Here is a 13,157-nt window from a genome sequence, read left to right on the forward strand (position 1 = left end):
TACAGTAAATACTGCACATCAGTTGAATGATATGTGCAGTGTAGAAAAATATTGTAGTCTAATGCCGCATACACACGGTCGGAGCTGAGGGTCCATTTTTTCTGGTGAGTGAGGGTACAAGATGGGTGTGTGCCTCATTGCACAGCATGTTTACCTGGAACACTTTAGCACTGTTATTATGAAGTTTGGAGCACCGAGCACTTTATTGGAGGATGGTTGTTCATTGAATGGATCACAATTAAGATTTTTTATTATAATATTAGTTGAACTATAATATTTTTCTATACTTCATATATCATTTAACTGACGTATTTACTGTATGCGCTGTTAATATTGGGAATTAAACTTTAATACATTGATATTAACTGAGGTAAGAAAATATTTAATATGATATTGCTTTGGGGATGGGGGTGGTTCTGCAATTGTCTTCTTCCAGTGAGAGATACAATTATTATATAATATGTTACTAATTGTGGGTAAATGTAGGAGCACAGAAAAAACAATATAAATGGCATAAGAAAACACAGATACAAAAAAATGGAGTCTGACCATGCTACTCCCTGGTCACACCAAAAATGGCCGCCGAGCACTGTATGCAATGAGAGACAGTAAAAACAGGCAGAGGAAATGGCGGCAAACAGCGCTACAGTGATCAGCAGACACAGCCTCCAGACACCCAGTGGAGAGACCTACAGACATCTAGGGCACAGCTACCCAGCGCAGCCCCCACCCCAGGTGAGAGCCCCCTCGGGGGGCCCCTGTCTATGGCGCACGCACACTGCTCAGCAGCCCATGCAGCATCCCCCACAGAGAGGAGGGGAGGGAAGATAGGGACAGGGACAGAAGAGAGGGAAGTGAGGGACCCACAAATCGACCTCCCAGGGAATGCCCAGCTGCTCACACTGTGACGCAGAAATCAGTTGCCCGGTGATATGTGTGCCCCAGAGCATTACGCCCACCACATGTCGTGGCCGACCCAGCACGGAGCAGATCACAGGATCCTAATCTTGCGCAAAAGGCAAACTTCTGCAGAAAAAAATCCATGCACCGATGGGGTCGCAGGGTTCCTAGGTCCTTCTCCTTCACTAGGCAGAAAAAAACTGAGGCTGCAGGAGGCAGGCTGGGGGTTTGTTACCTAAGGGACACCCCTTGGGCAGACCTAGAAAGTTGTGGTTTTGTTGTACATTTTAACATGTTCTGCCTAGTCCTCTTCTGAAGGTGGTGTAACATCCCGATGGTCTAAGAAAGGAGCTGTGTCAGTCGGTGAAGAGAAATGCTGTTTTTTTTTTTTCCTTGCATGGCCCCCTCAGATCTACAGCGACTTTACTACCAAGTGCACTTGCAGTGCAAAGTGGATTTTCCTTTAATAAATAAACCCTAAGTGTGCATACCAACACAGCTTGTTGCAGATATTTCCCATTGCAAGCATTTCACCAGCATGACACATATTTGAGGATTTCCCAGCTAGTTCGATTGACTAACCTGTTGGTTAATGCAGTAAGGAAAACTTTAAAATTTTCACATTTGTCTTATTACCAGTCAATTTCAAAACAAACACAAGAGGGCACTATAGCTAATGTAATATGTATTACAGAATACATTAGAGATGTAAAGCTTAGTTCTCGCTGGAAATACAGGCATGCCAGTTATATATAAAGGCTAAGAAACTAATATTCAATTGAACCACATTTTCCAATACACTTCCTTTATTTTCTCCATTTGGTTGTCAAATACAGTATTAAAGGATAAGTTTGCTTTTTGGAAAAAATAAATGCATTTTTTTTGCAGGTAAAAAAATTTGCATTTTTTTTTTTAGCCTGTAAGCATTAACCCAGCGATGAGCAGATTACTGGTGCCATGCAGATCTGCTTGCTCCTACATCCCATACGAGTAAGCAGATACAATCTGACAGGAAGCATGAATAAACTACCAGTGCCGTGGTAGTTCATTGAAAACTACAAGTCGACAGCCACAAAGGCTGCTGGACCTTGTAGTTTTCCATGCACAGAGCCCTATCAATCAGTGACTTGGCCAGAGACCCGCTCAGCCACATTTATTTTTAAAATTTGCGTCAGCTAACTGGGAGGGAGAAGAACCCCGCTAGCTGTCACAGCGGGGATCAGGTGTGTGAGGGGGACGGTCTGTTCGTAACATGTTACACCCTGAATATGGGTGTAATGTTAGGAAAGGTGAACTTATCCTATAACAATATCCTGATAACATTAAGGCTGCTTTCACACTGCAGTGGTGCAGTTTTCCTGCACCATGGGTGCAGCACAGCTTCCCCACACGTTAGCTCTGCTTCTCCATAGAGTTACTGTATATTGTATCTCTTACATTGTAAGCTCTAAGGAGCAGGCCCTCTGATTGATACTGTATTAGTGTATTGTATTTGTACTGTCTACCCTCAAGTTGTAAAGCGCTACGTAAACTGTTGGCGCTATATAAATCCTGTATAATAATAATAATAATTGTATCCCATGGTTTTAGCGCACTTCCTGAATGCTCTTGCATGCTGCAGGTTTGGTGCACTTTCAGAAAACGCACCAAACATGTGGAACATAATAAAACTCTACGGGAAAGCTAACCCGCTCCAAACACACAGGTACACTGCACGGCTAGACATTAGAATAAAATAGAAAAAAACCCATGCACAATGCAACTTATTCATATCTATTGCTAAAAAATACTTCTTTGCACAATACAAGGAGTGATAGGATGGCTCTCTTTTGAATATGTAGCACCCCAATATTGTTTTTCATTAGTTATGAAGTGTAAATGATGCACACTAGCTTTCTCTGCATGCAGTAGGCAGGTGTAAAGCTGGCCATACACTAGACAATCTGACTGTACAATTCTGTACAACCCCCCCTTAAATTTACCAAAACTATGTAACATAAAAAAACGAAACAATCCATGCAGTTAATCAGGCACACCCTTCCTTCCCCTACATATTTAAAGAGGAGGTCCAGCCCCCCCACGAAAAATTAAAAGTCAGCAGCTACAAATACTGCAGCTGCTGACTTTTAATATATGAACACTTACCTGTCCAGGGTTGAGAAAAAGAAAATTTTTACTTAAAAAACATATCCAAGAAAAAAAAAAGCTCTTCCACAGCTAACCCACTGTACCCTCAAAGCGTCACCCGCGCTACCTGCTGGGTCCCTGGCTTGGCTCTGAGCTAACCCTCTGAATCCTCAATCTTCTGGGTCCCTGACTTGAACGCTGAAGCTTTCCCAACTTGTTCACCGTTCCCGGCTAGTGAAAAAGGCTGCTCTAGTACTTCTTCGGACTTCACAAACCTGGCCTCTGATAACATGAGTAGTTGTCCTTACTGGCAATAGTGTCACCTTTATCTCTGAACTCTGGTTCTCACTAGCCTCTGGTAAAGGGAGTGGTCGTCCCATGTGGCAACTGCTTCTTCTTCACCTCTGGCAACACTTGGTTCCCTGTCCAGCTGAACCTCTGAAACGATCATTCTTCCCTCGGGCTGAGCCACTACACATGTGGCTAGGCCTCAGGCTTAGGCTTAACCTTGAGCTGCTGCTTCACACATAGCCCCAAAGCCTGAGCCTGGGGCTAAAAGAACACTGATCACCTGACTCATTCCCCTTAAATGGTCTATCCCAGAATTCTTAGCCTGAACTCACTGTGGTCTTGTCATTCTAATGCCAAAGGCAGCAGTACCACCTATTGCCAGAAGAAATGTCCCACATTCAGGTTTAAGGCAGAAAGTCAGCGGGATAAAACTACCAATTATTCAGATTAATTACCACCTAGCTTAACTACATTTTTAAGCAACCCTGCTAAAACAAGTGTTTTCGTACTGTGGGGAAGGTGCTTTTACTAATGGAAGACAGATCCCTATCCCTGCTTAGGGAACACAGAATGGATGTCTTCCATACTGACAGAAAGGTGATCTGCCTTATTTACATAAGCAGACTGCCGTTCTGCCTGTGAATAGAATGATTAGCAGACAGCAGCGGACATAAAATCCACCTACCCCTGGATTGGCTCCAATACCCAGTAATGCAGGATCATGTGTATGTGTATGTGTGTGTATATATATATATATATATATATAAATATATAAATATATACACACATACACACACACACACACAAATCATCCTGCGCAGCTAGACCGCCCTGTAGCAGTAGATCTGCTATGAGGTGGTTGGCAAATGGTTAAGATCAACAGCATTATGATAACAAACAGGCAAGTTATCATGGCTCTGGCTGGCAATGCTCTGTCACAATGTGTCACATAAGAAGGTCTGCACCCAACAGCCATGTTATGTGACACATTGAGACAGAGCACTGCCAGCCAGAGCCATGATAACGTGCCTGCTGCCTGTGTGTTATGATACGATTACCATCCATGCCATAATGTGCTGTCTGCAGACAATACACTGTAGTGTATATTCACCTTAAACACACCTGTGTTGAAGGCAGCCCCATGAACCACTTCTTCTTTGTTCCTGCCTCTGCCTGGACACTGTCAGCTAAGCTGCCTGTGCCGGCCGTCACCCGCCTCACAGCCTCTCTAGTCTGCTCTACTCTCTGGCTCCACTATGGAATCGAGAATGGAGGAAGATAGATCACTCCGCCAGGAAAGGCAAGCACAGGCCACCATGCCCTAAACTGAAAAATAGTCCCTCCACTCCCAGTCTCCCACCAGCACATATTAGAGAGGAGGGGCACAGGAAATGAAAAAATACACCCCCCTAAAGTAATTGGAGTGATGCCGCAAGGAGGTGCATTCAGAAAGGATTTTTTTTATGCTGCACTCCACTACACTGATCGCCCGGGCCCCTCCTGCTGAGCTGTGGATGCTGGGCCAACAGAACCAGTTGTACTGGCCTGATCATTTGATCCTATGGGTGTGGTTGGGAGCACTGGGAGACCAAAAGGTGGCTGACGGTGACGAGCATGTGGCTCAGGAAGTGACGTCACATGCATGGTTGTGGTTATGCATTTCAAGGAGTGGTTACCTCTTTGTCACTCCAATATTGGTTCAAGCAAAACCTCCACCATCAACCATCTTGTGGTCTTCCAATGAACTCCAGGGCTCCCATCCACATTTATAAGCTCCAGTGAAAGCTGAACCCCGCTCAGCTCTCCCACATCTGGGTGTTTAATGGACAATCCCATGTGAGGCAGAAGACCCAAGTTCTAAAAGCTCGTAAACCCTTTACTTTGAGTTGCTATTTACATAGCTTGCTTTACATTCACCTATTGCTACGCTTAGTCTTCTGCCCCCAGTGATGTCTCCTTTGCATTACAGCTACAGGTGCTGCAATCTTTCCCAGAGAAGCTCTTCCTGTTCTGTGAAGGTCCATCTCCCAAAGCTGACCCTAAATGATGTTTCTACATGTATATGTCTGATATCACTATATTGTCTTTTAAGTTTCCAATTGTGTGAATATATGAGTTTTTATACTGCTATATTCAGATGCAGCCTATTCTGTTCTTCTCTATTACTGTAGGACATTTTAAGCCTCTTGAGAGGTGCTGCACTAGTGTTTTGGATTCACTACCCCCCCCCCACCCCCTTTGTTATGAAGCCCATAAAAAGCTATAGTGCAACCAATAACCTTCAAAAGTCACATAATTAGTGAAATGATATCCACCTGTGTGCAATCTAAGTGTCACATGATCTGTCATTACATATACACACCTTTTTGAAAGTCCCCAGATGCTGCAACACCTAAGCAAGAGGCACCACTAACCAAACACTGTCATGAAGACCAAGGAACTCTCCAAACAAGTAAGGGACATTGTTGTTGAGAAGTACAAGTCAGGGTTAGGTTATACAAAAATATCCAACTCTTTGATGATTCATAGGAGCACCATCAAATCTATCATAACCAAATGGAAATTACATGGTACAACAGCAAACCTGCCAAGAGAAGGCTGCACACCAAAACACAGTGGTTTAAGGGGAAACATGTAAATGTGTTGGAATGACCTAGTCAAAGCCCAGACCTCAATCCAATAGAAAATATGTGGTCAGACTTACTGTTCACAAGTGCAACCCATCCAACTTGAAAGAGCCGGAGCAGTTTTATAAGGAGGAATAAACAAAAACCCAAGTAGTATGCTGTGGCAAGCTCATGGGAGACTTATCTAAAGCGACTTGGAGCTGTGATACTAGCAAAAGGTGGTTCTACAAAGTATGGACTTCAGGGGGGTGAAAAGTTATGCACATTGACTTTTTCTGTTATTTTGTCCTATTTCTTTTTTTTTTTTTATTGTGAAGCAAACATTTTCAAAGTTGTGGGCTGTGAATTAAATAATGCAAATCCTCAAACAATCCATGCTAATTCCAGGTTGTGAAGCAACAAAACACGAAAAATGCCAAGGGGGGAGAACACTTTTGCAAGGCACTGTAAAATCACACAAAAATAATGCAGGGACCTTTTTCAAAGTTGCTGCAACTCACATCGCACTGATTTGAGTGGTTCCATAGCAGCAAATAGGGTGTGACATATCATGTGACTTGATCTGTCAAGTTGCACCGGTGTGAGCGGGGGCTTACCAAAACAAATTAAATATGAGCACCCACCAGAAAGATACAATCAGTCTGTATCCAGTCAGGCAGGCCCTTGCACTGCACAATTGTTGGTAGATCTAAAGGAGATTGTAAGATGCATAGTGAGCTTGACCAAACATGTTCTACTTACCTGCTCTGTGCAATAGTTTTGGAGCAGCCTGGATCCTCTTCTCAGGTCCCACGCTGGTGCTCCTGGCTCCTTCCATGCTGTGGGGGCACTCAAACAGGCATGCGCCTGAGCTGCAGCTCTGTGTGTCCATTCACACAAGGAGCCGCTGCTTGGCTCCGTCCCCTCCATCACCTGATTGAAACTGCCAATCACAGCCAGTGAGCCAATCAGGAGGACAAGTCCCCAGAGAGACAAGGCTCTCGTCGCTGGATCAAGAGAATGCATGAAGGCAAAAAAACCTTGTCCCTTTACAACCACTTTAACTCTTGGAAGGAGCAGTCTCCAGTATTGTTATCTTTATCTATCTTTCACTACTTGGTGAACCGATGACCTGGAACAAGCCTGAGCATATAAGCTCCTGATGTGCATCAGCTTGTTCTGAGGTCAGCAGAGAAGGGTAAAGATCATGGTTTAAAAAGCAAACAAACAAAAACAAAAAAGGTACATAATATTAATTGACAATGTTCACTATTGAGCATTGCAATGCACTCTGTAATAAACGGTTCACCGTGAAATGCAATTTAAAGCCTTTTAATTGATTTCGGGCAAAAACGCAAAAGGTGTAAATCCAGTCAACAGCACACTCCAGTCAAAAGGTTAGAGCCCTGGACCTGGTATGACTGTTGGTAGGGAGGTGGTATTGCTCATTATCATGCATCTGAACCCTCTGAGATTTGATCCATGTCTGGCTGGCTTTAGAAAGCAATCAAAAACATAGGATCAACTTTGCACAGCATTTTTAGGCTTCATGTACTGCTCATAAAACTATTTTAGGAGCTTTTGGCATTTTTTTTGCAGAAGCACCTAAACTCAACTCCATAAAAGCCTGTGTCCATGCACAAATAGACTTTTAGGATCGTTTAGGAGCTGCTGCAGTTAGGAGAGGTTCAACCTTCCTCTCCCAATGTGGAAGAATCTCCAAAAAACGCATCAAAAATCGAGATAAAAGTGACGCGCAATTTTGCAAAGTTTGACGTTTTCCTGCAGCCGGCGGTCATAATAGGCTATGTGTATATGGAGTCTTAAAAAGGTTTGGTTAGCAGTAGCAACCACCATATTTCTCTCACCACAGATTTATTATATAGTTATTTTATTAACCACTTAGTAACTGCCCTATAGCAGTTTTACTGCTACAGGGTTGCAGCCATGTGCAGGATCGCGTATATTTTCTTGGTAACGGGTGTGAATGCACAACACCGGCAGCTTGCTCCCATTGTAATTATTCACAGCGGGAGCCAATGGGCGGATAGCGCGGACCCAATGTCCGCCGACACCCAACTCACCTTAGATACAGAGGCAGAGCAGCAACCTTCTGTCAGGAGAGAAGACATGGACCCTGTGTCTCTGCAAAGCAGGGACATGGATCCGGATCCATGTCTTCCCTTGGTCAAAGTATCTCCTGCACTGTAAAAAAACTAGCTAGGCACACAGTTAACCCTTTGATCGCCCCTGATGTTAACCCCTTTCCCAGCCAGTGTGATTAGTGAAGTGACCATGCATATTTTTAGCATTGATTACTGTTAAGCCCCATACACACTATCAGACGTTCTGCTGATTTTTTCCTTCAGATTTACCAAAACCATGTAGTAGAAGGGCCCTGCCTGATTGCATACAAATTGAAACTCCTAAGGTTTGACCTCATATTATATGGTTTTGGTAAATCTGAAGGAAAAAATCAGCAGAAAGTCTGATAGTGTGTATGGGGCTTAATAGTGTATTTGTAGATGCTACTTTTGAACCAATCAGTATACGCTTATTTGGATTTTGTTTACCAAAAATATGTGGCAGAACACATATTGACCTAAACTTAAGAATTTGATTTTTTACATTTTTTTATTGGACGTGTTTTATAGCAGAAAGTAAAAGTAAAAAATATATTTTCCTCCAAATTGTCGGACTTTTTGTTTATAGTGCAAAAAAAAAAAAAAAGACACAGAGGTGCCGCACGACCGCGCAAGGGGGGGTAAAAATTCCAGAGGACAAGTGGTAAAATGTTGCAATCAGCATTGGCCTATGGCCTCCTTCATGATCTGATGAAATGTGTTAAGGTTTTGTTTTGTGATGCCTGGCATTATTGTGCATTATGTAAAGCCATCCTATTCATTTGAATGGACCAAATATCGCACTGGAACATTTTTTTAGTAGAAGTAGAGCACGATAGTGCATTACGATGCACTGTAGGTACATTAAGATGCCATTCAAAATGAATAGCTATGCAATGCATCATAGTATGCATTGAAGTTATGTGTGTGGTCCGCTTATAAGAGGTTATGTTTTAACAACATCTATATCTAATAAGGAACATAAAATAGCATACACCATCTCAGTAAATCAAAATAGCTCAACTCAATAAGCATCCCATTCCCCATCAAGAAAGAAACAGGTTTTCATTTTAGTTGGCCAACAGCAGGGGTAGAAAATTTAAATTCAGGTAGGTCCAATCGGTAACATTTTCTTCCAGCTGAAGTTTGAATCACAAATTTGTGCGATCCTTCAGATTGGAGCCCCCTCCTCTTGTATCACAATCCCATGTCAGTTTCCTCTTCACAGTGGTACCCTCTGCCCCCTTTCACATTTTCACATCACCCTTCCACCACAGCAGTGTCCAATGGACCATTCACATGGCCCCCTTCACTCTCCTACCTTACATGGGAACTCAGAGCAGCGAGCTGGATGCAAGACAGCCCTGGACAGAGGCAGGAAGTGGCCAGAGTTAACTTTTCATATCAATCAACAAGCTTTTGTTCACGCTGCGCCCTAATAACCAATCACCTACTGATTAACTTGAAAAAGGTAACTTCCCCCTATCTGGAGTTGTCCTCCCTCCAGCTCTCTTCTCTGCTGTGAGAAGAACAGTGGTGGAGACTTGGGGAAAGAAGTGGCTTCTAAATGGCAGGATTGCAGCGGTCTGGATGGGACAGTGACTCAGTCTGCAACTGGACTGCGGTCCGCCATTTAATAATGGCTGATCTACACCATTTCTAAAAGAACTTCAGTCAGGAAAAAATTTGTTAATAAATTAGAAAAATATTATCTGGTTATATCTTTATCTGAAGAGTTAGGAAACCAAATGTAGAACATATTCCCTGGCTGCACAAAAGCACCTGCTGGCCTCTAGTTTAAATAGCAGTCTCTGGAACTCTACAATAATTTGTTCATCTGCTGGGTGTCTGCACACTCAGTCAAAATCTACAAAATAACAAAAAAATAAAAATAGCCATGGTTAACCATCATCTGTAAAGTAACATTCTGTGGTGTGAAGCAAGGATGGGCTCAGGCGTGTTCACAGCTCCATGTGCCCAAGCCCGCCAGGAGACTTACACTGCGCAGCGCTAATCACAGGCAGTAAGACATTTCCCGATCTCTGCAGCCGCGGAACGGAAAATGTCTCACTGTGTGTGATTAGCGCTCCGGGGTGTAAGTCTCCTGGCGGGTTCGGGCATGCGGAGCTGCAAACACGCCTGAGCCCATCCTTAGTGTGAAGCAGTTACATATGGTCATAGAGCTACCATTACCACTTGTGTAGTTACCGTTACTCAAGCAGCAGAAGTGGACATGAAAATAAGTACAGTATGTTGGTTATCAAGTAAACTGAAAACTAAATATATAAAAGATAATGTGAAGCTTACTCATGCAATACCAACTAAATATACTTTGCAACATAATTTCATATATTTATTTAGGGAACTTGGAAAAAAAACAAAAAACACTTTAATCCTCCATTATTTCCAGTCAATTGTACAGTATTATAAAAGTCTTCATGTCCTTAGTGCTTTTCCCTTTGAGAAACATACAAAAATGATGAATCAGTCGGACATACATAGATTAGGACTTTCTACTTTCACAGGACAGCGGATAACTTTTGTTTTGGCATAGGGTAAAGACAGTTGATAGTATGTTAACACTGCGATCGATAACATGATGAGTACAACCAAAGTAAAATGCAACAATCAATAGAGAGTATGGCATAAAGACATCTTTTTCTATGCATGTTCTTAGTCTTTAGAAATCGGGATAACTGTAATGCCAAAAGAACTATAAAAATGGCAATGTTTAAGATTAAAAATAATCTTGTATAGGAAGCAGATATGGATGCAGCTCCATTATGTGTAGTCAATGTGTGATAAGGACCATATTTGCTATAAGAACCAGACTTTTGTCTAACTGATGGTTTATCCACAAAGTCCAAAAGATCTTTCATTTCTTCATCTTCATTGACTGGAACTTCACTTTGAGCCAATGCCATTGCTTTTAGCCGTGTTTGCTTTTCATTTACCTCTATTTGGGCAAATATATCTGGAACAGCATTGATAAACTTATAGTTCCTGGCTCCCTTTTTTGTTCTTGAGATCTTGCCCTGTTGCTTCTGCTGTTGAGATATGGCAAATAATTGTTCAATTGCCTCCTCTGTATTCCTTTTATCTGAAAACCTCAGTAACCTTTCAGCAGTCTTCCTAAAACTGGCAGTATTTTTTACATGCGACAAGATCTCTTTTTCCATTTGTTGAAAAACAGGTTTGAAGTGCTGAAGGTTTTGTTCCACGACTTTAACATAATCCTTAACCTCAGGGGGAGAAAAACTTTTGATAGATGAGGTTTTATCAAATACAATCTTTTGTCTGTCTGCAACTATTTTAGCATAGACTGACTGACTTGGAGTATCTCCTGTAAAGAGGTAGACAGCATAAGCATGGTCACTAGTTGCAAGGAATACATCCACTTGCTGATAATCTCCATGAACACTAAAGCTTTCAACATCAATAGAAGGTCCAATAAAAAGATATATTGAACGTGTGATTGGTTTCCTGAGATGGGTTGTGACATTCACATAATTAGTTCCATTATACGGGTAACCCTGGGGGTAGTTTATTGATGTGATGACAGCTTTTTCACTCAAGCCAGTGTCATCCATCCAGTACATTTTATAAATATTTTCCCTGTGCCTAAGTATTGCCCCATGGACACCATCAATAGAGGTTTCCTCAAAAGGCAAGTCTACATTGTGGAAAAAAGTAGTTGTTGCATCTACTGGGCTGCTATGATCCAAGTGTATATGGTCAACAAGTAGCAGAAGCTGTGGATGGAGTAAAACTAGATTTCTTTGAACACTTTTTAATTTCAGTTTAGGGCTGTAGGCTGACACACCTTCACCCCTAATGAAAACAACTCCATTTTTCTCCATTGCTGCCATCACCGTTCCATGAGAGTCAGCTGCCTCCCCTTGCTTATATTTTAGCCACTTTGAAGTGCAGTCCTCAGTCACCTGTCCTTCCCAAGGAGCAAAGCAGCTTTCTGACTCCGATGGTGAAAACATAAGGACGTTATTTAAAAACGTATATTTTGGTCCATATAGAGCCTCTGTTATAAATGGAAATCCATTAGGAGCAAATGTAAATGAATTTTGGTCTGGGTGCTCATGGCCAGCATTGAAATTCCTCCATCCCTTCACCCAATCTTGGTATTTGTTTTTGTGAACAATGTCAAATATTGCACGTCCTCCAAGTTTTCCTGATTTAAAGGAAACAAATGGCCTGTTGATCTCTGCAGGCAAAGAACTCCCATAGGTCACTACTCCCCAGTCTTCAAATACATGCAATTGTGGAGTGCCAAAGTCTGGTGGGGGTGTAGGTGTCAATGAAGCATCATACCTAAGGATGAAAGATAAGGGACATTTAACTACATTTAAATACTATCAGACAAATCAAGTCTTGGCAATTTAATAGCATATAATTTTTGCATAACATTTTACACAATTTGGTTGCTACTGGTTTACCTTTACCTTGTATTACTTATACTGCAGACAGGTGGCCTGTACAGGCACTATAATGTACCTGTACATTGCTGTTTCCTTCCAGGTTCAGGGCACGTGAACACGCACCTGCCCACCGGTTCTGCTGTGATTGAACACAGCGGGACTTAAGCCTAGTACACACCAATAGTTCTATTTTTTTCAACCCAGCAGGGCTGAACGATAAAAAAAAAAAAAACGGACAGCTCAGGAGGAGCCGTTATACTAACTATTCAATGTTAGTACAGTGATCTCCCCTGCTGTTCTATTGTATTCTGACAGGGGAACAGGGTTTCTATTGGACCTGCTTGTGCCAAGTGACATTCAGGCCATATGTGCTAGGCTTTAGTCAGAAGGTCCCAGGCCAATGATTCATGACCGTGACCTGCTGATCGGCTGTGCAAATTACAGCACAGAGCTCTGTATTGACAAACAACACATGGCTCTGTGCAGAAGGAATGATCTCTGTTTCGTATTCCTGCAAAGCAGGGATAAGAAACAAAGATTTTTTTTGTAAAAATCAGCACACATTACACATTGTTAGGCACACATTTAACCCCTTTAGCGCCCTAGATGTTAACCCTTCAAGCCAGTGTCATTAGTACAGTGACAGCGTATAATATTAGCAATGATCACTACATTAG

General features: G+C 42.3%; 1 protein-coding gene across 5 annotated transcripts in view; it reads right to left on the minus strand.

Annotated features, from left to right (window-relative positions):
- Positions 1-10,375: 10,375 nt before the first annotated feature.
- The window catches only part of DSE (dermatan sulfate epimerase), a 77,658-nt gene continuing 74,876 nt past the window's right edge, over positions 10,376-13,157 (minus strand). For all 5 annotated transcript variants that reach the window (XM_077487080.1, XM_077487079.1, XM_077487083.1 and 2 more), the window contains one exon: positions 10,376-12,373. In XM_077487080.1, coding sequence (XP_077343206.1) covers positions 10,624-12,373 — 1,750 coding nt within the window. In that variant the 3' untranslated portion in view covers positions 10,376-10,623. The remainder of the gene's footprint in view (positions 12,374-13,157) is intronic.

This window comes from Lithobates pipiens, unplaced genomic scaffold (genome assembly GCF_037356315.1).
Source record: "Lithobates pipiens isolate NorthernLeopardFrog02 unplaced genomic scaffold, aLitPip1_a1.2 Scaffold_18, whole genome shotgun sequence".
In the NCBI taxonomy this organism is placed as follows: Eukaryota; Metazoa; Chordata; class Amphibia; order Anura; family Ranidae; genus Lithobates; species Lithobates pipiens.